The sequence below is a fragment of the Equus caballus genome, chromosome 25 (assembly GCF_041296265.1).
Source record: "Equus caballus isolate H_3958 breed thoroughbred chromosome 25, TB-T2T, whole genome shotgun sequence".
In the NCBI taxonomy this organism is placed as follows: Eukaryota; Metazoa; Chordata; class Mammalia; order Perissodactyla; family Equidae; genus Equus; species Equus caballus.
In genome coordinates, this window is record NC_091708.1 from 24020871 (window position 1) to 24048868 (window position 27998).

The 27998-nt window shown below is 38.3% G+C and overlaps 1 protein-coding gene across 3 annotated transcripts in view; it reads left to right on the plus strand.

Annotated features, from left to right (window-relative positions):
• The window catches only part of MUSK (muscle associated receptor tyrosine kinase), a 97611-nt gene that overhangs the window by 42197 nt on the left and 27416 nt on the right, over positions 1 to 27998 (plus strand). For 2 of the 3 annotated variants that reach the window (XM_070251311.1, XM_070251312.1), the window contains exons 6-9: positions 1050 to 1174; positions 10847 to 11006; positions 21104 to 21110; positions 26982 to 27245. In XM_070251311.1, coding sequence (XP_070107412.1) covers positions 1050 to 1174; positions 10847 to 11006; positions 21104 to 21110; positions 26982 to 27245 — 556 coding nt within the window. The remainder of the gene's footprint in view (positions 1 to 1049; positions 1175 to 10846; positions 11007 to 21103; positions 21111 to 26981; positions 27246 to 27998) is intronic. The other variant, XM_070251313.1, reaches the window with a different exon arrangement.

A 27998-nucleotide genomic window follows, 5' to 3' on the forward strand; every position in this document is an offset into this window, starting at 1 on the left:
CCTTCAATTTATTGTACATTCTAAGCCTCAACCCCATTCTTTAAAATTTCTTCTCACTTCAAAAGAGCTTCCTGTTATCTAATTAGTGGGGATTCAGCCTCAGAAAGGAATAGAAAATACTCATTCTTCTGCCCACATTTTGCTTAAACTATTCCTTTTCCTTTTTTTTCCTTCTTCTTCTCCCCAAAGCCCCCCAGTACATAGTTGTAGATTCCAGTTGTGAGTGCCTCTGGTTCTGCTATGTGGGACAACACCTCAGCATGGCCTGAGGAGTGGTGCCATGTCTGCACCCAGGATCCAAACCAGTGAAACCCTGGGCTGCCAAGTGGAGCACACGAACTTAACCACTCGGCCACGGGGCTGGCCCCGTAAACTATTTCTTTTCTTTTTGGCCCAATATGCTCATCTCATTCTCTGAAAAGTGTGACAGATTTTGTCTGTCCTCCCATTATGACAGTCAAAGGTGTACAGCATTAATTATTTCCTTCATTTAATTAAATACAATTACTTTGGTCAGGTATTCTTCTAGGTACTGAACAAAACAGGCAAGGTTTTTGGTTGCTGAGAACTCACAATCTACTGGGGGGAGAAAGACAACAGACAAATAAAAACTACATAATTCCAGATAGCGGTAAAGTATGTAAAGACAATAAAAGAGGATGATAAAAAAGTGAATGGGGGGAGGATTAGACTTCATGTTGGATGGTCAAGGAGGGCCTTTCTGAGAAAATGTCACTTAGACAGAGACTTGGATGACACAAGGAAACTGCCACATGAAGATCTGAGGGATGAGTGCTCTAGGCCAAGGGAAAGCACAGGCAAGCTCCTGAGTTGGGAACAAGTGTGGCATATCCTGGAGTGGTGAGAAACATAGGTGGTAGTATAAATGGCTTAGAAGCCAGGGCATGGCATTTGGTATTCTCCTTAAGACAGAGGGAGCACAGAGGATCTTACACAGAAGAACATGATCTGATTTGCATTTTTGAAGACCACTCCAGCCTGATCATCCCCTACAGCAAAGTCACTCACCACTTCTGTTTTCCCAACAGTTTTTGCCAGAATCCTGCGGGCTCCTGAATCCCACAATGTCACCTTCGGCTCCTTTGTGACCCTGCGCTGTACAGCAACAGGCATCCCTGTCCCCACCATCACCTGGATTGAAAACGGAAATGCCGTGAGTGTCATCTGTATGGGGACTTGTCTGGGGAGGAGCCACTGGTGGTGACTATCAGGATAGACCACATATTTGTAGAGATACCTTGATCTCTGTCATTGGTCCCAACTGCACTTCCAGTTTTCAAAGTTTCCCAATATCTTCATCCCAGGGGTCACTGCCATATAAATTGAACTCCATGGGTTTACTTCTTTTCTTGTATCATGGAGAACAGTAGAAAATCAAATTCTTTCTTTATGTCTTTGTGTAAAAGGGAAGTGAACAATTCCTTCTAACACAAGTAAAATAATTTTCATAAAACTCATCAGTTTAAGAATTAGTTCACTGCTGGAGTCTACTTTGATGAAAAGTAATCCAGAATTAGAACCCATGTCTGTCAGTTCAACATGCTTTTCTTCATTTTTAATACTGGTAATAATAAGTAATATACATTAGTGATTACTATCAGCCAGGCCCTGTTCTAACCACTTTACATGGAAGCGTTCACTTATTCATTTTATAAATATGTATTGAGTATCTCTGGGCATCAGGCACTACTCTAGGTATTGTGGATACAGGAGCAAACAAAACAGGTAAAGTCCCCTGGCCTCAAAGAGCTTACATTATGATGGGACAAGACAAGCAAAATAAAACAAATAGGAGAATATATATTCAAGGCAGATAGTGTCAGGTATGATGGATAAAAATAAAGCAGGAAAATGAGACCGAAAGTACAACCTTAGGAGAAAGATTCCATTTTCAATAGAGTGGTCAGGGAAACCTCATTAAGAAGAAGACATCTGAGCAAAGCTCTGAAGAAGCTGAAGGAGGAGGCTGTGTAGATAACCGGGGGAAGATAACTGGGCAAAGTCTCTGAGATAAGGGTGCACATGCTACATCAGGAGAAGAACAAGTAGGTCAGTGTGACTAGAGGTGAGGGAGCAAAAGGAAAGAGATGAGGGGTGTGTATAGGGGTTGTGGATCATATTGGCTAACGTAGGTCAATGAAGCAACTTTGGCTTTTATTCGGGTGCGATGAGATGCCATTGTAGGTCTGTTTCTATTGTCTACTTTCCCGTTGACTCTCATTCCTTGTGTTTTGTTTCCTGTGTGTCTAGTTATCTTTGATTACCTTCTGTTCATTGTTTTGAAAAAAAAAAAATCTCAGGGATTAACTTGAGGTCTAGATGAAGGTACTTTTCTCCAGAGACAACTTTTGTTTGTTTCTGCCAGGGACCAGGGGCTACTACTAATCTTGGACCACCTGAAAGTAGGTTGAAGGTTCGAAGCTCCTTTGACATCCCAGATGATTATAACACAGTCTGCAATTCTTTATGTGGGTTATTTCTCTTGTAGTTCACACTGATATCTCCCTGATATCTAGTTAGTTTATTGTATCTCCTATCAAACTCCTCATTTTGCAGAACCTGAGCTTTGACTTCTGTCTCGTCACTGCTCAAGGCCAAGGAAAGTTAAAATTTTCTGGGGTTGGCAAATTATCTTAAGGGAAATAAAAGCTTCTTAGTCTGCTATAGCTGTTAAAAATATTTTTCCAGAATTTTTTTTCATTGTGAGAGTTGGTCTGAATCACCTAGTTTACCAATATCTGAAAGAGGAATCTATCATAGATTATTATCATAATTATATTTTATAGACTTTAACCACTTGTTTATGTTTGATTTGCACTCAGTTTCTAGTTTCTGATATTCCTTATGAGGTTAAGAATATTTATTTTTAATCTTAAGTGTTTTTAATATAAATATATTTTAAAGTTGATAAATGCCTGTCATCAGTTATTTCAACTTTTTGATGAACATGAAATTTTTCACTTTAAATTACAAAGTTTCCCTTGTGTTGAACCATTCTTTCATTATTTGAATACACGGTTATTTGTGTTTAATTGTGTTGTTTCCATTTGCTGTAATTTTATTTAGGATTGTTGCACCTATTTTTAAAAAAGAGGAATGGTCTATTTTTAGTGGACTACTATGATCAGGTTTTGTTAACAATATTATGACAACCCTAGAGAGTCAATTGGCAAATTTAAATATTTTCCTTTGATACAGAAATGCAAATCTCTCCTAAACTCATGGATGTTTCTTCTATTGTTATCTTGAATTATTGCTTCTCTCTCTTCTACATTGTTTCTGCTTAGATTTCTACTAAATTAATTTCTTTTAAAGCTACAATCTTTCTAATCTTTATTCTCTGAATATTTTTGTGGATGGACAAGAGGGAGTCCTACTTCTGGCAACTTTCTCTCAGGCTCTAATGCCTACTGTGAATGGCCACCACAAGAACCCACTAAAGAAAATCTCATTCACAAGCTCTGGCCCATAGTCAGATGCCTCAGCCTAGTGCTATGCATACATAATAGTTTACAAAGTTCTTCAACTACTTTACTGATTCTTTCAAAGTCTTACAGCTTTGCTATCTGAACTTTGGAATTTTCCATGACTTTATAGGGAAAATTTATCCATTCTCCTCTCAGTAAACTTTCAGTTTTCAGCCTCTTTGTTGATATCAATTTTTCTGCCAATCCAGTCACATTGCTTTGTATCTTCCAGAAGTGGCTGAAAATTTCTGACCCTTTGTTGATGATACTCTTCCATCTTTCTATGGATTTATTTTTCCTATTTTTAGATTTTATTTATCCTTCAGGATTTCAGGTAGAAAAAAGAGAGTTAAACATATGGGCTAAGATTATTATTGTAATTCAGGTGTTGAACAGGCATGACTTGCCTGTAATACAACTTTATTTAACGCTTACTCTGTTCTTTTATGTTTATTCAGCAGAGCGAGTTCTTTTCCCACCATTGAGATCTGCCTCAAGCAGACTCGGCTGTTTTTCTGGTCACTTTTCAGTGATTTTAAATCACCAACATCATTCCAATTTAGTCACTTTAAGTGTCTATCCCTAAATAATCACCAGAGCCACTGACTATGTTCACAGATGAGAACCTTTACCTTTCTTCCTGTGTCCGGACTGTTGCAGGAGTGTGGCCTGCCTTCAACAAAAGTTCTTTGGTTGGCTTTTTAGCTCATACTCATTCATTCTTCCCCCACTTCCAAACTTCTATTTATGACTCCCACAGGTTTGGGGTGGGAAGAAGGGAGGAGCAGTAATTGGAGTGGAAAAGTTCTGATTTAACTGATATTCTTTTTAAGTTGGCTTAACACTCTGGTACCTTGACAAGTATTTAAAACTGACTGTTTTATGGACACACTCACAATTCTTTAGAAAACAGAGAATATTCAAAATGACCCCCGTGACACATTTTCCTCAGGATAGCCACCCCCTGTTAGTCCCCAATTTGTTAGTTGATGGAAAGTCTCTCTGGTGTCTATCTGAAGGTCTTTTGGGTAGGATTAAAAATGACTCTAACTCAGATCTTCTATAAAACCTTTGTATTCACCAACTCTTGGATCCAAACCATTGTACAGAGCTACCCACTACCCACTTTGGCTCCTTCCATTGGAGCCACCAGGCAGCCTGACTCTCTTCTTCAGATTTTACTGTTGGGAATTAGATACTCGTCTGCTGTGCCAACAAATTGCAGGTGAGTCAGGGTCCCCAAGACCACCCTCAGGTTTGATGATTCACTAGGACTCACAGAACTCAGAAAAGCTGTTATACTCATGGTTATAGTTTATTATAGTGAAAGAATACAGATTAAAATCAGTAGAGTAATCAGCTGTCCTCTCTGAGTGGTGTTGTATGGAGAGCACTTAATTCTCCCAGCAACAATGTGTGACAATCATATAAAGTATTGTACCAAGGAAGCTCACCCAGGCCTTGGTGTCCAGAGTTTTTACTCAGTGTCAGTTATGTAAGCATGGAGAGCTCATATGACTGACCTTAGCCAGTCCCCAGCCCTTCCAAAGGTCAAACTATGCAGCATGGCCAGGGTCCCTGGTGAAAAAAAGAGATATTACATATTCATTGTTAATGTAAACTATCTGGCATGGCCCAAAGTCTCAGGTATACAAAGACAGTCTTATCAGGCAGGATATTCCAAGGGATGAAAGTTTATCTCAGGAGCAAGTCAAAGGCCAGTCTTCTTTTTCACACGTGAAGGGTTTGAGTGCTTCCAGCCAGCTGAGTGAACATTTTACCACACAGCAGAGAACATACATCGACTCTCCAGGTGATCTTATTGAGGACACTCATGCCTTAAGGAGATGGGGTGCATGTTCAAACTAGTCCTTTGGGTGGAGTGTGGATAGCTCTCAGTACAGCTAAAAAGTCAAACCTTGATAAGTCATCTAAGGAGTTCTCAGCTGTTTTCATTTTCCAAGTCCTCCAGGATAGTGCCTTTCTAACTTTTTGTTACCTTTGCTGCAGTGTCTATATATTATCATATTACAATATATTAACAGTAGCATTTTAAAATCAAAGGAATGTTCCAAATGAGGAGAAAAAGAAGATAAAGGGAAAGATGAGAACTAGGATACTAGATATGGGAAAAGAAAGAGGGCAGGGAAGAGAAGTGTGTGAATGACAAAGTGTGTCAGTGTGTTAAATTTTGGTGGATGTGTAAACCATGAAAAAGATGCCAAATTCTAAGGCTACCCCAACTAATAAAGAGCATCATCTTAAACATCACCCTGTAAGCCTTACAATTCATTTATTATTTTGTTTTCACTATTGTGTTTACGGAAGAGCTTCTTTTTTCTTTTCTGATACCTGGACAAAACCATTCTCATAATTTGTTATTAAAATCAGTTTACCTTATCTAATTGCCTACCATCCACCTCTTCAAAACATAGCAAGTGAACAAATTAATGTCACTTTATAGGCTTGTAACTCATTCTACCATAGTAGAATGAGATTTAGATGGGGAGTTGGAAGAATTAAGTTGTAATGCTCCTTTTCAGCTAATGTAATTTTAGGGGAGTCCATTTACCTCTCAGACATTGATTTTCCCATATCTATAATGACAGAGATGTCAGGTGGCTGGAGAAGATAATCTCTAATATGACATCAGGGCTAAAGCTCTCTAATTTCGTTAAGTTAAAGTAAAGTAACTTGTAGTCTCTGTTCTTTAGCTTTCTAATTAAATTTCAAGTGTCATTTAAAGTTCTAATCTTATTTGGCATTATGTTTTGTGGCTCTTGCGTGGAAGCTGTTGTAGTTGTCTTAAGCTCCTCCAGGTAGTCTAAAGATATGCCCTAAGAAAACTGGAGGACTGATGACTTTACTAATCTGTCTTACTCTGTGAAAACCGTAATGAAGAAAATGGAAAGACATATGCTTTTGAAAAATTCAGTGAGTTTAGATCTGGAGGATATATGACTATTCTCTGTTGGGATTGAGGAGTCATAAAAAAGCCAGATGGTTTGAGTTAGTTTTGGTCTTACTGAGACCCCAACTTAATCATTCAAGATGTGATTCACAAGAAGCAGAAGGCAAAATAGATCCATCGCCTCACATTCTAAAATGGAAATAAAACAAATGAATAGTGACTTTCTTCCAGGAAGAAAACGGAAGTACATCTGACTGTGTTCTCATGGTCGGAGAGAGAGTTGGTCTTACGGCCAAGTTTCGTCCTTGGTGTTGCTACACAAGCCCAAATCAAAATTGAGATGACTTTGCCTGTGCTGACGCAAATCACAGGAAATGGAGGCAATCTCAGGCATTTAACGTTGTACAAGTAGCAAACCAGAAAAATCTGTTGAGGAGAACAGGGAAGAGCCCACAGCCCTGCTCTCATTTTGGGTGACTGAACAAAGATGAACACAGAGTTGGGAGCTGTTTGGCACAAAATAAGAGAGAGTTTCAACTGTGGCTCCTCACTTACTACAAGTCAGGGAAGTAACTTCACTAACACACCCCTAAGTATAAGGAGTACTCCAAAATGCATAAAGGCTCTTGTCTCCTCATCTGTGAACACGCCAATAAACTAAAGCCCTGAATAGTGAGAGCCAAAGAATGGTAGGAAGGCAAGCAACATGCCCCAAAGTGGTCAAGAATTATTTAGCTTTCTTCCTACAGAAACATCATTCATTGTTCATGAAAATTTGTAGTCTTAGATGAACTTCTGAGTGAGTAGTAATATTCCTTTTATTTTACAAGATTGGAAATCGTAGTTTTGTGTGGATAGAGCAGAGCTGATTTTTCTCACAGAAAATATCCTTGTATTTTGATAAACAGATTTATTTAAAGTTACATTGATAATATCTCTATTATTTTGGCATTCAGACAAAAAATGTAGAAAAATTGCAGGTCTTTCTTGCTTTGTCCAGTAAATATAGTTCCCAAAATATTTTTAAAGTTGAATCATTTTAATTTGTTAGAAGGATTTTATAAAATAAATAGCCAAGTCATCTATGCTGAAAACTGTGTTTTTTAATTTTCTTAAAGGAAGACTCACCTATACTTTACACATATTTGTAAGAGGCAGTATTTTTGATTCAAAGTACAATGAGCTTTGGAGTCATCTTAACTTACTAGCTGTGTAAACTAAAATAATTACATATATCAAGTGGGATATATTATGTGGAATATTTCAGCAGCCCAGATGGAAAGAGGTCAATATTTATGGTTATGTTGATCAGAAACAGTATGGAAATTTTTCTTAGCCTACTATCTCTTTTTCTATGATGCACAGACAGACATTATTACACCCCCCTGAACATGGTCCCTACAGGGCCACACCCTAACAGGTATGCCCAGCCAGCTGGGACTATTTGCAAGACAAAGCCACCGAAGGTAGAATACCTTTCAGAGGGCTTCCTATACTAAACTCAAATCATGATGAAGTTACGAGATTAGCCATAACTGGGGGGAGATTCTCACAAAACAGCATTATAAATGTGTTAATGATATATAAAAATATTCCACAGATCTATGCTTTGCCACCTTCAAAAAGCTTTTTACACACGTTATCTCAGATATGCACTATCATGCCTATTTGATAGAACTTCCTGTTTGACTGCCTCCTTTTGAGGTCACTATTTCAGAAAGAGAACATCATGTACAGAGCAGAGAGCTGTTTGTCCAGCTCCTTCAGGTTAGTTTGCCTGGGTGACTTGGAGAAAATAACGTATTTACTGTAAATACCAGTTATAGTCACCTCAATTACGTACTTGGTGTTGCCTAGGCATACCTTGGTCAATGCTCACAGTAATAATCTGTACTCATCACTTTGATCTGTTAAACCTGAGGGGCAAAAAGATCAAAATGGAGGGCAAAGGGTTGTTTTTATTTTTAGGTCATCAAAAATGCTAAACTGTTGGTCAGGACGATCCATGAAGAAAGAAAAACAAATTCAAACTATGACTAACAAGGCCTGCTGTGCATGAGTCACAACCCGAATCAAGCAAGGCCTCTGGAAACAGGAGGAAAAGCATTTAGGAGCCACATCATAATCAAGCAATGAGTCTTGTAACTTGTCGGTCTATTTGCTGAACTGTTTCAACACCTGGATGAAGTCCAAGAGAAAAGAGATGAGGCAGTTCAAAACTCACTTCTCTTTCCTACCAAGAACGTTTTCAGTGACCTTGAAGAGGTATTTAGGAATGACTTTCTTAGGTGTGAACATGAAAATAGTGGGGGTTTAGACAGCATTTGGGGAATAAGCTGTCTCCTAGGCATTGTACAGACCTACTTCTTGAAGGAGGGAACTAACTTTGTTAAGGAAGAAGATAACTATTCTACAGATTTCTATAAAGTGGAAAAAAATTATATTTATAAATAAAATATCCTTATAGCATAAAGCATACTGATTGAGCACAGAGGGGTGAGGTTTTTTTCTGGTATTAAAATTCAGGGACAGTCCACAATTGTATTTCAAATTGTTCAGTCCTTTCCATCTAACTTGGACGCTCAAATCCATAAGAAGTTGCACCACTGACAAATATGATAGTGATGAATTCTCTTTGAATTCCCTCCTGAGTGTGTCTCTTAAAGACATTTTTTTTCTCTGCCTTGTCAATTTCTCATAGAGTCCAGGCTGCTTATCTGGGGGAAATGCCACAATACTTGATCTGACCTGGGAAGTTGCCCCAGTTAAGGTAAATTGATGGTGGCATAAACCAGTGTATATCACAAGGATGGAGACTAGCAGTGCAGGGAGAGAATAAAAGGACAAAGAAGCTAATTGGACAAACTTTCACTGCTTAATTGCTACAGAGAGTGCTTGGTTCCAAGACCAGCCAGCCACCCGGCAGCAGAAGGAACAAAGCTAGTCTCATCTCAGGGCTTCCCTTCTCCTCACTAGTCTGTGAAAATCCTCCCTCGTACAAAACAGTAAAATAACTGCCTCCAAATTTCTCATTCCCAACTGCTGTGACAGAGAGACCTCTTTCAAGGCCACCATGGAATCCACTCCCACTCCTTCAAGATAAAGCCAAGGCAAACCAGAGGCTGATTCCTTGGCTGTCATTCGATTCAAACTTCCCTCACACTGACATTTTTCCCTCGTATAAACAGTGATAATTAAATAATAATGATTGAAAAGGTGGCACAGTGCTCAAGAAAATGGTGAAGAAAGTATCACTATTTTAAAAACATGCCACCATCCTTAACAATACATTTAAGTCAGACATCTGTATTGTTCATGGTTGACTTGTTGAGGTTATTGTTGTTCTTGTTTTTTAACAACTATTTGTTCTCCTAGACTAGGGAAGGCACTGTAACATAATGATTAAAGCACAGGCTTTGGGGTCAGATAAACTAGGGTACAAATTCCAACTCTGCAACCTAACAGAATGTGCTAGGCAGCTGTTTTTCCCACAGAGTTGCAATGATGATGGCTAATAAATTAGCACTTACATAGATTAACCTGTCAACTATGTACTAATATTGCATTGATATTCTGGCTCTTCAAGGACATTTCATTTTCTGATTTAAGTAGTATGGTATGATGTATGTCATGCCTCAGAAATAGAATTGGCTTCAAAACCATTTTTCTTGATAACTATCCATCTCTCTGATGTGTATTTGTGGGGAACTGAGCAGGACTTATGGAAGTAAGTCAAAAAAAGTCTGAAACCTCTCAAAACTGACTGCCTCTATCTTCAAGATTTAGAGATCACATATTGAAATATCCACACAATATATCTTCTGTACCTTGCATTAGTTATCTCTTGCTCTATCACAACCACCTCAAAGCTCAATGGCTTAAAACAGTAACCATTTATTAATGCTCACAAGTTGTGGGTCAACTGGGTGGTTTTGCTGATTTGGGCCAGGATTGCCTGATCTTCGCTGATTAACCTCCTATAGTTCGCAGATGGACTGCGTGCTGGTTGATCTAGAATGGCCTTACTCGGATATCTGGTGGTTATTGTTGGCTCCCAGCTGGGGCAGTGGGGATAACCAGGCCACATGAGCCTCATCCTCTAACAGGGTAGCTCTGGCTTGTTCACAGAAGTTCACAGGCTCCAACAGCAACAAGAAAGCAAGCCACGACATGCCAGAACTTTACAAGTCTGTATGTCTTTCTAAAACACGTCAGAAGGCCAATCTAGACTCAAAGCATGGAGAAAGATGCTACCTCCTGAGGGAAGAGATACAAAGTCACATTGCAAGTTCATGGGCCTAAGGAGGGAAAAGTTTTTGGCTATTTTTGCAATCCACCACATGCCTTTTGATCATAATCCTAATCCACTTCCTTTTAAGTCTGCTGATGCAGCATATTAGGAAATCCTTGACCTAATCTCATCTTCTGTTTTCCCCTACTCCACCAGGTTTCTTCTGGGTCCATTCAAGAAAGTGTGAAAGACCGAGTGATTGATTCAAGACTACAGCTATTCATCACCAAGCCAGGCCTCTATACGTGCATAGCTACTAATAAGCATGGAGAGAAATTCAGTACTGCAAAGGCTGCAGCCACCATCAGTATAGCAGGTAGGATAGATTTTGACATTTGCATTATACCAGGAGAGGGGAAATTTGGCACTGTTCCACAACATCTCATATTGGGGAAATCTTTTTGCTTTTACCTCTTACTCATGTCTCTTTGGGCTATTTCTTCCTCCATGGGGACACTCCAGAGGTTGACCTAGATCATTGATTTTGGCTGATTTGTTGCTTCAAAAACTAAATCCTCGTATACCTGCCCAAGTGATGGGTAAGAGCTTCCAGGAGCTCATTTCTCTCTATCTCTTTTTCTTTCTTTTCTTTTCTTCCCTTTCTTCCTCTTTGCTTTCTCTCTCCCTCCCTCTTTCCTTCCTTCCTTTCTTTCTTTTTCTTTCTTTCCTTTTCTTTCTTCTCTTTCCCTTCCCCCCTCTCTCTCTCCTTCTTCCCTTCCTCCTCTCTCTTTCTTTCTCGGGGTTAATCAAACTTTCCAAGGCTTTCAAAGAGTAAGTTGGCAGGTGTTTAACGTAGTTGTGCCAATTTCTGCGTGGCTATTTCTTGAGGGCATTCTGACTTATGAGCATGTGATCTGCCTTGTGGTCTTTCCCTTTCCTGTTTCATGCAAGTGATGAAAGGACTTACAGGTGTTTTCAAGGAAAAGGGCTGACACATGGATTTCTAGGATATTTGTGTTGAGGTATAAAGGTTTATTTTTAAAATTTAAATGTCCCAAAGGCTTCTGAGAACATTTGTGGAATTCCTAGAGATGAAATAATCCCTGTACCAGGAAATGCCAGGCATGTTATATTCATAGCATGCCTACCGCCCAAGGGTCAGCAGAGTTGCTTGGCCTCACATGTAAGGCAAGCACTGGCAGAACCTGTGCCCAGAGCCAGCTCTCCAGAGCCTGCTATTTCTTATTTCAGTGACACTTCTTTGATCTTCTTTGATGGGGAAATTTCCAGTAATGTTTGTAATTTTTAATATGAGGTGAATAGAGAACACAGAGAAACACATAGGGAGCATTAGACAAGGCTGGCCCCCTGAGGCATGCTCATGAAGGAAAGAGAAGATTCCAAAACCAAGGGATCCTCCTGCCTTCTCCTCCAGGGATATATCTGCCTATAGTATTTTCAGACATCATGTAGGTTTTTCTAGAATTTCCACTGATGGGAAATCATTTCTCCTAGACAATAGTGGGAATCCTAAAAGTAAATCCAACTCAATTTAACAAATAATAATAAAATAATTACTATTTATATAGCACTTTGTTGCCGATAAAGCATTCTTACATGCACTTATTAAATACACTGGATTCAGGCCATTGTGTTAGGCAGAGTGAAGGATACAAGCTTAATTAACAAATGGGATCATTAGCAACGGAGTCTAGAAACGAAGTCAGTCAGCCGTATATATTATGGCACAGCCTATGTTCTCTTGCATGATGGAGACCGGGAGTGAGGTGGAGAGTGGGAAGGAAGGCTTGAAATGTGGGCTCTAGCCAAGTTATGAAGAACGGGAGTAGGTTGAATGTGTTCTTCCAACAATGGGAAGTCATTTAATTATTTTAGAGGAGACAGGTAATATGGTCAGGTATATTCTTTAGCAAAGTAACAGATGTTGGGTGTCAAAAGGCTGGGAGGCATTGCAAGTAGTTAGGAGGCTATTCCAAGAGTTTAGAATGAAGGTCTGAACAACAGCAGCAGGAATCAGTATAGAGAGAAGAGGAGAGATGCATGTGACCCCTCAGGATGGTAATGATAAGATTTGAAAGTGCTTGAATATGGCAGTGTGGTAGAAGGATGAGTTAAGATATGTCTGAGATTTCTAAGAAAGTGTCTAGGACAAATAATAATAGATGAAACAAAGCATAAGAACATGAGAAGAATCAGGAGATGATAAAATAATTAAAATTGTTGATGCCTTGGAATTATTTTGGTCTCACTATCTTATGTTTTAGTTGATATTCGATCAAGACCCAATGTTAAATAAATACATATGTTTATATTTCATATATGTATTTGTATAACATATGTGTGTAGGTGTGCAGAGAGAGAGAGAAACATTTACATATGAATGCTCAAATCCAAGAAAATAAACTGATCTAGTCTACTTTAACCCACACTTCCACTGGGCAGAAGAGAAAAATTAATTTGCTAATCTTAAGAGAGTCTCATTTCAGGTAACTATTCAGTCATTTAAAGATCAATTCTCTGCCAGCCTCTTCCTCTCCTTCCTCCTTCTGTCTCTTCGCTACGTGGCAGGGGAAAAGGGAACTTGGATTCATGCAATGGTACCCCCTGGAACCCCCCTGATCTCTGGCGAAGTCTATAGTTGGAAAACTTGTGATGTCATCTCTTGGCTTCGTTAGGGCCCAGAGGCTCTCCCTGGCTGGCTCAGCCCCTTCGAGGCTCCTCCTGGAGCAGCACAGCCCTCTATATCTCAGTCAAAGCCTTCAGCAAGCTCCTCTTAAAAGTCTACTCTGAAACCTCTGCAACTAGGTCACCCTATCTCTCCTTACTACGGCAGGCCTGCTGAATTCCAACTCAGCTCCTTCCTTATCCCTCATGGACCCTGAGGTGACTTCTGGTTCACTTTTATATCATACAAAATCCAAGAGAGATTCAGATCTACTAACTCAGTTCTGCCATCTACCCAACCATGTCATGCACCATTACACTAATATGGCCATCTCAAGTTGGGGTAAAGGACCCCTATAAGGTTCTCTGTTTCTAGAGTCCCAAATAAGAAGTAGGAAAAATTCCCACTGCTTTTGGCTTTTTCCTTAATTTATCAATATATCTCTCTTTTAGGATTTTGGTTCAGAGAAAGGAATGTATAAACTGTGTATCTGACCAAAGATTCCTGGAGGCACTGGTTAGGGACTCGCCCTTCAGAGTGGTAACCTTCAGAGCCTACCCATCATAAGTATAAAGATGGGCTTGAAGGCACTGCTATCACCAATAAGGAGGAGAACTTAATAAAATGGGTAGTCTACCCCACACAAAAGCAGATTCATCACACAGACATGATCTCCAAGATGCTGAAAGGACTACAGAGCATGACTGCCACCATATCGTATATGGCAGCATCACCCCTTCATCCCCGTCCTAGCCCAAATGAGAACCTGATCCAACTCCATTAATAAATGGAATATACAAATAGAGGAAGCTCTAATCCTAAAAAATAATGGTATCCTCTGGTAGTAGAAAGAAACTTTAGGTGTGGACAGGCAACATAGAAAGGCATGTCCCAGGATGCAGGGAGAAGTGGTCTTAGACATCAACGTGGATAATAGACCAGGGTGAGGATGGGGGCAATCAGCAACAGTAACATGAGGGACATAACAGTAGAATGTGCATGGGGAAACTGATGTGGGAGCAATGCATGGATTGGCGTGTAGCAGCAGAGAGGGCTTGAAATCTGCTGCAGCAGCAGAGTTGAATACAGATGAGGAGCAGTGACCTCAGGAGGGGCAACAGTCATGTAGACTAGAACCAGTAATGTCTTGACTTCAGCCAATGGGCCTGGTGATGTGTGTTTAGAGAGTGTTAGGTATTTATTTGAACTAATAAATGTGAATCTTTCTGCACATGGGAAAAAAAAGTTACTAAGATGAATAAAGAGGGACGACCTCAAGGAGCTAATTTATAAAAAGCTAGAAGACTCTTTTGTTCCTCTCCTAATCTGTCTTCCCTGTTGCGTCTTGCTGACTATGAGACTTGAAGCTCCCCTACTTTTCCTAAAATTTCCCCAAGCAGATCTAATGAGGGTGTCTCATGAGTGCCATGGAATAAGACCTCAAACCCCATGAGACATCTGCCATTTTCTCTTCCTGTCTTTATTTTTTCAGTTAAACCTGCTAGATGCCTTATGAGGGTCCCTCTGTCATCGCTGAGGAAACTACCTCCCAAGTCTGGGGTGCTCCCTGAACCAATATTTCAGGGAAATAAGGCCACTCTGGTGAAAATCAGATCTGTAGAGCCATTTTAATTCAGAATTGTTTCAAAGAAGCATGGTCTTATGCTCCCCAGATCTCCCAGAGTTTGGGTGTAGCATCTACTTTCTCCACTTATGCTTTCAGCGCCTGTCTCCTTTGGCCTCTAATGGGGCTGACCAGAGGTCCAGAGCTTCCAGTCAGACATGGTGCCTTCCCTTGACATTCTGTCAATGCTTCCTTACCCCAGACTCTCCTTTCTCTCATTTCAGCCATCCCTATCCTCCCGTACTGTTCTGTAGTCAACAGCTCCCTTTGTCAATTTCTCCGTGTTTTGCTTTGAAGCTTTTATTCCATCTGTTTATTTACTCATCCCAGCAGGAAAACTGGAAATAGAAAAATCTAATCTAGTGCTTAGTATTATGGCTAATGATATTTTAGTGTTTGAGGGACAACAAAAAATAAAGACCAGCCTTCATTTTCCTAAAACTCTTCCATGTGTATGCCCAGATCGTTATGCATTGTTTGAGAAATGTGATATACTTCTATCGGACTCATTTACATTTGCTGTTAGTCATCAAAAGGAGTCAGAAAAACTTTTGGAACCTCTCCCTATGAACCAGGAAGTTGCATTTCCCCTCCAGTCACAAACTTGAAAGGCTCAAGTTGCAATTTAAACTCGCCAGGATGCCAGATAGTTGGCAAGATGCCTTCTTTTTGTCTTCAGAATCCTCAGCCGTGTGGCAGAGACCAGTAAGACACCAGAGACCTGCCCATGATCCCTGTAATGAGCATAGTCCTGGAAGAGCCAGAGGCCATCAAAATAGACAGGTATTAATTCTACCAAACATTTAAAGAAGAATTAACACCAATCCTTCTCAAACCCTTCCAAAACATTGAACAAGAAGGAAAACTCCAAGACAAATTTACTAGGCCAGGATTACCCTGATACCAAAGCCAGATAAGGACACTGTAAGAAAAGAAAACTACAGACCACTATGCCTGATGAATGTAGTTGCAAAATTTCTCAACAAAATAATACAAATCTGAATTCAGCAGTACATTAAAAGAAGCATACACCATGATTAAGTGGGATTTATCGCTTGGATGCAAGGATGGTTCAACATACACAAATCAATAAATGTGAAATACCACATTAATAGAATGAAAGATAAAAATCTTATGATCCTCTCAATAGATGTGGAAAAAGCATTTGACAAAATACAATATCTTTTCATGATAAAAAACACTCAACAAATTGGCTATAGAAGGAACATACCTCAACACAATATGGGCCATATATGACAAACCCACAACCAACATCATACTCAATAATGAAAGGTTGGAAGCTTTTCCTCTAAGATCAGGAACAAGACAAGGGTACCTGCTCTCACCACTTCTATTCAACATAGTACTAGAAGTCCCAACCAGACCAATCAGGCAATAAAAAGAAATAGAAGGCAGCTAAATCGGAAAGGATGAAGTAAAATTGTCTTTGTTTGCAGATGATATGAACTTATATATAGAAAATCCTAAAGACTCCAACAAAAAACTATTAGAACTAAGCAACAAATTCAATAAAGTTGCAGCATACAAAATCAACATACAGAAAACAGTTGTGTTTCCATTCACTAACAACAAAACATCTGAAAATGAAATAAAGAAAACCATTCCATTCACAATGGCATCAAAAACAAAATACTTAGGAGTAAATTTAACCAAGGAGGTGAAAGAGCTATATACTGAAAACTCCAAGACTTTGATGAAAGATGTTTAAGTAGAAACAAAGAAATGGAAAGACATCCCATGTTCATAGATCAGAAGAATTAACATTGTTAAAATGTCCATACTACCCAAAGCAATCTACAGATTCAATGCAATCTCTATCAAAATTCCAATGGCACTTTTCACAGAAATATAGCAAACAATTGTAAAATTATATGGAACCACAAAGGACCCCAAGTAGCCAAAGTAATCCTGAGAAAGAAGAACAAAGCTGGAGGCATCATACTTCCTGATTTTGAACTATATTACAAAGCTATAATGGTTAAACCGGTATGGAAGTGGCATAAAAACAAACACATAGATCAAGAGAACAGAACAGAGAACCCAGGAATAAACCCATGCATATATGGTCAATTTATGACAAAGGAGGCAAGAATATACAATAGCAAAAGGACAGTCTCTTTAACAAATGGTGTTGGGAAAACTGGATAACTACATGCAGAAGAATGAAATTGGACCCCTATTTTACACCACTCACAAAAATTAACTTGAAATGGATTAAAGACTTCAACATAAGACCTGAAACAATAAAACTCCCAGAAGAAAATGTAGGTAGCAAGCTTATGACATCAGTCTCGGCGATGACTTTTTGGATATGACGCCAAAAGCACAAGCAACAAAAGCAAACTAAACAAGTGGAACTACATCAAACTAAAAAGCTTCTGCCTCACAAAGGAAACCATCAACAAAATGAAAATGCAACCTATGGAATGGGAGAAAATATTTTCAAATCGTATATCTGATTTAGGGTTAACATCCAAAATATATAAAGAACTCATACAACTCAATAGCAAAAAACAAATAATCTGATTTAAAAATGGACAGAGGATCTGAATAGACATTTTTCCAATGTCTACAGATGGCCAACACGTACATGAAAAAGGTGCTCTACATCACTAATCATCAGGGAAATACAAGTAAACACCACAATGAGCTCTCACCTCCACCTGTTAGAAAGACTATCATCAAAAAGACAAGAGCTAACAGGTGTTGGCAAGGATGTGGAGAAAAGGGATCCCTTGACCACTATTGACGGGAATGTAAATCGGTTCAACCACTATGGAAAATAGTATAGAGATTCCTCAAGAAATTAAAAATAGAACTACCATATGAGCCAACCATCTCACTTCTGGGTTTATAGCTAAGAAAATGAAAACAGGATATCAAAGAGATATCTGCGCTCTCATGTCCATTGCATCATTATTCACAATAGCCAAGATATGGAAACAACCTAAGTGTCTGTCAGTGGACAAATGGAGAAAGAAGATGTGGTGTATATATATGCAAGGGAATATTATTCAGCCATAAAAAAGAAGGAAATCTTGACATTTCCAACAGCAAAGACGAATACCATATCATATCACTTATACGTGGAATCTAAAACAGTCTAACTCATAGAAACAGAGTGCAGTGATGGTTAACAGGGTCTGAGAGTGGGGGAAATGGGAAGATGTTGATCAAAGGCTACAAACTTACAGTTATAAAATGAATTAGTTCTGGGAATCTAATGTACAGTATGGTGATATAGTTAATAATACTGTATTATATATTTGAAAGTTACTAAGACAGTAGATCTTAAATGTTCTCACTAAAAAACGTAATTATGTGATGTGACGGAGGTGTTAGCTAACGCTATGGTGGGAATCATTTTGCAATATATAAGTGTATAAATGGACACATTGTATACCTTAAATTTACACCATGTTATACGCCAATTATACCTCAATAAAGCTAAGAAAAAAATAGACACAGGGATTCAGTAGAGGAAAATAAGTGTTTGCATTTCCCATTTCCCATGGTATTAATAGGTCCTTCATGAGAGTGTGAGGTCCAAAGTTCTGTCTATGCTTATTCAGTCTCAAGACAAATGAGCCTGTGGCCACATCCCTCCTCTAACATAAGTCACTCCCCATTCTACCAAGATTCATGCCATCTGCAATGTCCCTTCTTTGAACTGACCTCAGGGTCTGGGGCTTCTGGTCACTAAATTTAAAATTCAAATGAATATGTGTAGCCTAACCAAAAATGAGCAGTAGGGAGAAATCTGATGTGGTGGTATTGAAGTCCCCCACCCCCAAATGTAGCACATAGTTTTACTTTCTATATTTTAAAGGAGTTGATATTTCACGCTGTTACAGAAAGTACATAGAACCTTGAATTATATTTTTAAATCCATATAGCTGATTGAATGTACTACCATGTTTCACACTCTCTCCCTCGTGTCAGCCACACTCTCTGTCCCCCCAATGTCCTCCCTAATTAGGAGACATGTGACACAGCAGGAGCACATACCCCCTTTACCACTCAGTGCTTCAGCCACAATCTTATCAACAAAATAGAAACCATCCCTGGTGTTTCATGGCGGCTTTATCTGGTTTTAAATTGATTAAAGGTGTTTGTTTTTGCTTTTAATAAAAGGGAACAGAATAAATGAGTAACAGCCAGTAGCCACACTAAATTGCTACCAGCTGTTCTGCAGTTAGACCTAAGAGGTAAGCCTTCTTTTTACAATCAGGCAGCTTTCTTTTTTTCTTTCTTTTCTTTTTTTTTTTTTTAAAGATTGGCACCTGAGCTAACAACTGTTGCCAATCTTTTTTTTTTTCCTGCTTTATCTCCCCAAATCCCTCCGTACATAGTTGTATATCTTAGTTGTGGGTCCTTCTAGTTGTGGCACAGGCAGCTTTCTTATAATAGAGTAGCTGTATGTTTTAGAAGAGAGCCAAAGCTTTACTCACTTTTCCAGATAGTTTTAAAGATACTACAAATATTGATGACTGTTGGAAATTTCTGGAATTTTTAAAAATCTAGTTTTGAGATAAAAGCACTTGTTTATAATTGCAAGGGTTTTGGACCCCTTCCCTGCTCCCCACTTTCCCCCAAAAAGAAAATATGACTAGTAGAAATCTGGTAATGAGGGCATCCTTTGATTCTCTTAATATTCTTGAGACAACCAAGCACCCTTCAATTAGCTTCATTTTTCTTTGCTTACTTGTCTTTGAAATAGAAGCCTGTCTAAGCTTATTATCTCCTCCCAAGTACTATGGCTGGATTCTTTTAGACATTGGCTCATCTCCACGCTATTGAATCCTCCTTTTACATCTTAAATTGAGGGTTTTTTCATATACATGACTTTGGCCTCCTCATGTTTCAACAGGATTCCCTGCTCAGCTTCAATTAGAATCTGCCTTCACCCCTCCAAATTATATACCATTTTCTCTGGAAGAATTTCCTGACGTCTCCTTCCATCTGTTCTATCTGCACAGTGGCAGAATTGTCATGAGGTTTGGGTCCTGTAGGTGCCTCGTGTAGATTGGTTTCTGTGCCTCATCTTCAGGCTCATTGAATAAAAAGTCCATAAAGACAAAAAAGTCACACACTCAAGGTTACCAAGACCTCATACTCACCAACCCCCCAAATGTAAAAGGGAATGATTAGAAATAAAACTCTGAGTTTATGATGTTTTTCAAGAAGACTGACTTCTCTGAGGAATTTATTTTAGAACTCTTAAAAATACCAAAAGAATAACACCCAGATGGACATAAAACCTTCAAAAGGAGTTAGACCTTGATACTAGCAGAAATTCTAATAAGGAAATTCGTTTTAGACAAAGCATATGTTCTACTTCTTACTTTTATAATGGGGTTGGGGAGGACAGGAGGAAGTAAACCACAAAGTGCTTGGTAAAGAGTGTGAAGTTTTAGACTTCCTATACAAAAAGAGATGGAATCATTCAGAAACGCTGGTCCCATTACATGCTCCTAAGAGCCCTCATGCCTAGGCAGAGTGTGAGTTGGAGCTATTCAGGCCAGGAGCCCCATAACTCACCTGAGGAGAGGGGCAGTCCCCTCAGTGCCCTGAGCTTTCACCTCTATTGGTATAATTTATGGTACCTAGTGCAAAATGAAAATGCAGGGTCCTTGTTTCAAGATGGTGACAGAAGAGCATTAAACTAGGCACAGGGCTCTTCTGAGCACAGTTCCCTGTGTGGCTACACAGGTCACACATCCATGAAGCCAGTGGATCTGTGGGAATAACAGCCCTCTAACCTCTCCTCCACCCCTCCTCTCCCACCTTTTCCAGCTTAACCTCCACACCTTGCTTTCTTGATGCAAAGTCCCTGGGTGGCTTACAGAGGGAAATTCGGAGCTTTGACACAGTTTGGGCTGATGATGATGTCACGGTTGCCTCAACTTGAAAAGAAGAATTCAATTGCTGGGGATACTCAGTATTATCTTAATCTCTTTCTCCAAATCTGCCTGTTAATGCAGTACCTGGCCTCCTAGCAGAAGCAGAGAACTTTCCAGAAACTTAGAGATTAGAGGTATCAAAACTATCTCTTGCAAATCATGAGATAAAAATAGACTAACATTTCTTTCTTTTCCCCTTTAATTTGATTTCCTGTGGGAACTTCCTTTCCTGTTAATAGAATGGAGGTAAGATATTGTTACTATACCAATGTTTTGTTCTGTTTAACATGCCATTTATTGAATGTCTACTATTTACTGAGCACTATAATATTCCAGAAACTTTTTCATTTCTAATCCTTTTAATACTCTTACGCAATGATGATGAAGATGAAGATAGGTAACATCTTTGAATACTTACTATGTATCAGGCACTGCTTTACTTGCATTATTTAAATTAACCTCAGGACAACCCTATGAAATAGGTACTGTTATTATCCTTATTGTACAGAAAAGAAACTAAGAGAGTTTCTTTGAACTGGAGAGTTCAAGTTACTTATACTAGCTAGTAAATTACACAAGCTAGTAAATGATAGGCATGGAAAATGAAGCAAGTACTGACTCCCAAATTCTCCATCATAACTTTATCCTGTAGATAAGGAAGTGTCACCTTGTAATACAACATTCTGCAACTTACAGTGTTCTATTTGCATAATGTCGACTTTCATAAAATCCCTGTGAAGTACAATCACTATTTTTATCTAATTTTACAAATGATGAAACTGAGATTCAGAATGATTAATAAATAATAATAATAATGATAATAGCAGCTAAATTTGGTGGTACATTTATGATTACCGCTTTTCTCACATTAACATTTCAGCAACTTTATGGGGCAAGAACTATCATCCCTGTTTCTTTATCTAAGGAGTCTGATGCACCAAGATTTGCCCAGACCACATAGCTAGCAAACTGTGAAGCCTCAATCTCAGCTCAGGCAGACAGACTTAAGAACACAGATTCATAAGTACCCCACTAACCCAGGTAGCACAGTAACTCAGCAGGACCTGGAACCCCAGCCATTGATTCTAATTCCGTGGAATGAAGTAATTCATTGCATAAAAATATCTGGTTTGTTCTCAATTTTGTCCCAATTCATATAGCTTTGATACATTCATTCACCTGATAAATAGGTGTTGAGACTATCACAGTTCTAAAGACAGAGACCTGACTCGTAAGGACTTCAGGGTAAAACCAAACGTCTACTGAAGGGTTATACAACATAACGTGGTCAAAGGAAAATCCCATGCAGGCCACCAACAGAAGAGATGTCATCTTCATTCACACCGGTCAGCACACCTGTCCTCCCCATGCATTTTTAAGCCACTCAGTCTGTTCCTGGCATATATTAGAAAGCATAGCAACAACACAAATCGTACATATGCCTTGTCCTCAAGGAATTTACATCTTACTAGGGGATACACACATGCCCATAAAGATTAATTACAAGGCAATATAATAATGGACGCATGTACAAATCTCAAGTGCTCAAGGACAGAAATAGATCATTCACATGCAAGTAATGCAAATGAAAATTTTAAAACTCATTAGTAGTCAAATAAATATTAACTGAAGAAGAATTATGAAGACAAATTATATACCATTTTTCAGCTGTGATAACACAAGCACTCTCTAAACTCTACTGGTAGAGAGAAAACTCTTATAACCTTTCTAGACAGCATTTGGCAATTTTTGTTAAGAACCTTAAAATGTTTGTACCTATTGGTTGAATAAATCTACTTTTAATGAACTATTCTAATGAGATAATAAGAGAATTAAAAACAACTTTATGTTTATCAGTGAAACATATGAGCAATGTCAATATCTACCAATAAGGGAAACTGATGTGATTAAAAACCATGTTTTTGAAAAGTAATTAATGGCATTGGCAAATGTTTATAATATCACACTAAGTAAAAATACCGGATGCAAAAATGTATGTACAGGATAATTCTAATTATACTTATATGGTATATATACTATGTACATATTACATAGTATACTGTATATATTATAATTAGGTACATACTGATTATAACTGATATATGTGCAAGTACATAAAGTGTTTATTTGGCTACTATAATTAATTTTCAAGCTTTTTTAATTTAAAAATTTTTTTCTTTATACCACTCTTTATTTTACATAATAAATAGATATTAATTTTAGCCAGAGAAACAGAAGAGATATTTTTCAGAGGAGGCTGTGTCCTTCTTCTTGAGCACATTGGGTATGGCATTTCAGAAAAATGACATTTGACCTGTGTTTTAGAGCAAGGGTTGCCACACTTTTTCTTTAAAGGGTCAGATATTAAATATATTTCTCTTTGTGGGCCACACGGTCTCTGTTGCAACTGCTCACGTCTGCTGTTGCAGCGTGAAAGCAATCACAGACAATTCGGAAATGGATGAACATGGCTCTGTTCCAATAAAACTTTACTTATGGCCACTAAAATTTAAATTTCATATTTTTTCACTTCTTTTGATTTTTTTCAACCATTTAAAACTGTAAACACCATTCTCAGCTCACAGGCTCTATAAAAACAGGCAGCAGGCCAAATTTGAGCTGCCGAAATTTGACAACAGGCAAGGTTGTATTTGTGGACCCCACCTTAGAAAATGAATCATATACAGACATAGGCGTGAAAGAATACAGATAATTCCAGCTTACTTTGGAGACCGGAAGTGGCGTAGAACCCTCGTCATCACGTTTGCTGGGAAAGTAGGACTGGAGACCAGGCTGTTGCTAAATAAGGAAAGATTTGCCTACACCAGAGGAGAGGTAGAGCTATGAGATGGGCCCCTCCTGGGGAGAGCAGGAAAATAAGGTGTGGAGTTTCCACTGGAGTAGTAGGGTTGTGTTAACCCGAGCAAGCCACAGCTGGTCATCTGCACGTGTCCTTGGACAAAGTAGTATGTGTCCAAAGGGAGTAGAGGTCTCTCTCATAGAAACTGCAAGAACACATTTTAAAATGTTCTATTGAATGTGATTCATACATGTGAAAGCAGAGAGAACTAAGAGTAAAAGCTGTACTGAGAATCCTTTAAATATTCCATTTGACCAAGGAGAGGTGTCTGTTAGAAAAGAAGTTCAAAAGAGGATTTCAGATCAAATAGCCATTGTTGCTTCTAAAAAGAGAAACTGCAAAAAGGGAGGTCAGTCAGTTTTAGCTTGTCAGGAGGCGAGAGAGGGCCTGGCTCCATGTGCAATATTAACTAGCATTTTTGGAGATAGTCCGGCGGATCGTTCCAAAATAACCAGCATTCTGTGAACGGATCCTCGTGACCTCTTCCCCACTGTTCCCATGAGCAACAGGACCAGCTGCTTCTGGTGTTGCTCCACCGGCAGCCCCAAGAACTGCATGCAGAGAAACACAGCTCCTCTTGGATAGAGAGGGGTCTCATTACTTGCAGAAGACAGCAGAAGACACCAATAGAAATTCTTTGCCTTCATCTTGTTTGCCTGTTTTTGTTGTAAACTCCTTTAAAAATTTTTTCAAGTGAGGGACAAAATGGCCCAATTTGCCTCCACATCTTGCCTCTAAAATTTGATTAACTGCCTAAAATTTGAGGTTTATTAGGTCTACAAAAGAGGAGAGAAAAAGGAAAAGGAAGTTGTTTAAACTCTGAAACTGTGACTAGGCAGTCCCTCTCTCTCTCTATGTATATATAAATAATATATGTATATATTTGGTCCTGTATATCCCTTACTTTGTGGAGCCATCCTAGCATAGATATACTACCCAAACTAAGTTTTTAATTCTCCCAGGAACACATCAGAGATGTAGAAAATTAACAAGAACCCTATACTTCGTATTTGTATGGTTTTGCTCAACATGCAAAGGGTTTTCATAGGCTAGTTATCTTTAAGCTGGTAGAAAGAAAAACCAAAATTACAACTAAACTCTAATTTCAATTCAAAATCTATTCTGCTTTTATACTTTTGTTTTTTATTTTTTTCTTTTGCATCATGTCCCTAACACTCAAAAATAAATGAGGACTCAATACTGTTAAGTCAGCTGAGGTTGTCCCAAGAGGTTGTCCCAGAGATTTTTCTAGGGCTTTTATTAAGAGAATCAGCATAAATCCAGAGAGAGAGATTATTAACTAATTGTTAATAATCCTTATCTCTGAAGCTTGCATTAATTTTTCTTTTGTGTACTATTTCTTAGTTTATAATGTTTTCTCAAAAACTGTTTTTAGCCTGTGTAATTAAAAAATACTCACAGGAAAATAAAGAACAGAGTCATTCAGTAGTTAACACATGACAGCAGAACCTGGATGAGCGATTCTCAGCTCAGAGACGGTGGGGGAAGTATTTAACTCTGACATGATACAGTTTTTTGTATTAAGTGAACGGAATTATACTTGCTCTTACTCATCTTCCCTTTTTACCAAGATATTAATATGTGAGACCATTTTGTAAACCAGTTTGAGCTATTTCTAGCTATTAGGTATTATTATTGTTTCTTAAAGCCCAGAATCCTTTCTTTTCTTGAACTTTCTTAGTGCTATCATCGACCAGGTTCCCTAAGAGCTGGGGTCATGTGATATTTCTCTGGGTATTTTCTCAACCTTACCTGGCCCAAGTTTTCATGGAGGTTTTTGTGTGTGTGTGTTTTCTTATTCAAGGCCTTCATTTTAAAAATCCTCAACAAACTACAAGTAATGCAATAAAACTCACGTTGGCTAATTAGTAAAAGGCTAGTATGAATTACAGGAGGATTCTATATTACAGAACATTATTTTAAAATATAGTATTTCTCGAAAGTTCATTGTTTTACCTGAATGAGTTGTATCACATTTAATAGATTTGCTTTAAAGACTAGTCAATGATGGTTTCTACTTAAAGAATCAATTTTTCAAATTCAAATGGGGTCCCTTAATTTAAAAATTTCCCACAAATTCCAATTGGTTTAGTTTTCTTACCTTAAGATCCTTTATATGAAGACAATAAATGCTAAATTCCAACGGTTGTACAAATCTAAATGAGAATATAAGTTAAGAGGTTTGTTTCATTGTTACAATATAAATGTGACGGAAGGCATAAGAGTACGTTGAGACCATTACAGTGCCTACACATGATAAGTGTTCAATAACTATTTGTCAGGTGAGTATAGGAGTTATTATTATAATTCCCGGCATTCCATTAAGGGGGCAGTGGATATGTGAAGAGAGTACTAGCAGCATTTTCCATTCTCCTTATTGTCCTCTTCAGCTGTTATAGCAGATAAGCTTTTAATCTTATTTTTGTGCTAGCACTATAGGATTTAGTTTTTTGCATGTATTAACATGCCCATTAATATTATTACCCAATAATATTACCCATTAACACACAATAATCTGAGTCCAGAATAATTACTTACATCACTCTACAGATTAGGACACTGGGGCTCTGAGGGACCAGACGACTTTCCCCAAGATGTGATAAGAAAACAGAAAAGCTAAAGATGTTGCTTAGCTCCTCTGAGATCCATATCCTGTGCTTTCTCCCCGATACGTGGCTTTCTTTTTATTCTTTAATGGAATGCTGGGAAGATGCGTGAGTGAGAGATCTGAGTGTGGAAGGTGTTGCAAAGATGGATATGTTCCACAAAATTCAGATATTTAACTATCATAAGCTGCAAGCTTCTTGGATCAGAGCAATTATTATGCTTAATCATTTGTTAATCATCATGATGAATACGTTTTTTAGATGTATTTATTTGCTTAAATCAGCTTATTTGTAAGAAGCGTATGAGGCAGCTTAACTAAGAGTAGTCAAATTCTATTTTTAATGTAAATAATAAAAATACTTAAATCTATTCAATCCTTGATAGTTCCCAAAGCTTTCCACATCCATTATCACATTTGGTTTTCCTAAGAGCCCTCTGGAGTAACTGGAGGTGATATGATTATAGCTGGAAATGAAGACAATATTCAGATGAACATTTCCACCAATTTGCTAATACAATCTTCTCCTATTTCTGTGATGCAGATGTGGAAACCAACAACAAAAAAAAAAATAGCGGACTGAATGCTAAGAAATAGCGTGTGATGGGAACTTGTTCACTGCCTCTTTCAGTAAACCACAGAAAGATAACAAAGGCTACTGCGCCCAGTACAGAGGGGAGGTGTGTAATGCTGTCCTGGCAAAAGATGCTCTTGTTTTCTTCAACAACTCCTACGCAGACCCTGAGGAGGCTCAAGAGCTACTGGTCCACAGCGCCTGGAATGAACTGAACACAGTGAGCCCGTTCTGCCGGCCAGCTGCTGAGGCTTTGCTGTGTAACCACATCTTCCAAGAATGCAACCCTGGAGTAGTACCTACTCCTATACCCATTTGCAGGTAAAATTTAAAAAAGTAACTAGATGGGAAAATTCCATTTGTCTGTCTGCAAACAGGAAGCATTTTCAAAAGAGGAAGTTGTCATGTGCAATAGTAAAGGCAAAGCTGGCTTTTGTCCAAAATAGAAAGTCATTAATTGGACAAAATTCCTACCATATAAATCACTGATGATACGTTATAAAATAAGGGCCCTGAGCTTCTAGAAAATGTCATAAAAGGTATAATATTTATTACCCTTGTTATGTTCACATAATCATATTCATAAATATCCCCACTTTCTATGAAATAAAAGATGAAATCCTAAACTAACATAGACCTCATTAGCGAGCCAAAATAAAGAAGATAAAGACTACATTTCAAGTGTTTCAGCATTATTTGCCAATAAATGAGATCTTGGTGAGTATTTCAGAATATTATTTTAAAATACATTCTAGCTAATAATCTAATTTAAGTCCTGATGCTCTTGTCTCACTTTTTGGGGGGGTTTGGGGGGGTAGGTTATAAACTGATATTTCTTTAAAAACCCCATACTCTTTAAATACTGAAATTCATAAATCCGTGTTCAATAGAATTATCTTTGCCTTTATTTACTTCTTATGTAGAAAAGACAAAGTTCCAATCCTGTTTGTGTTCTTGGCTAAACTTCAGTTTTCTCATCAGTAAAATAAGAGTTGAGAGGATTAAAGGATAAATTGCTCCCATGGCATATATTAGAAACTAGATAGACATTGTTTTCTTTTGAAGAAAACACAT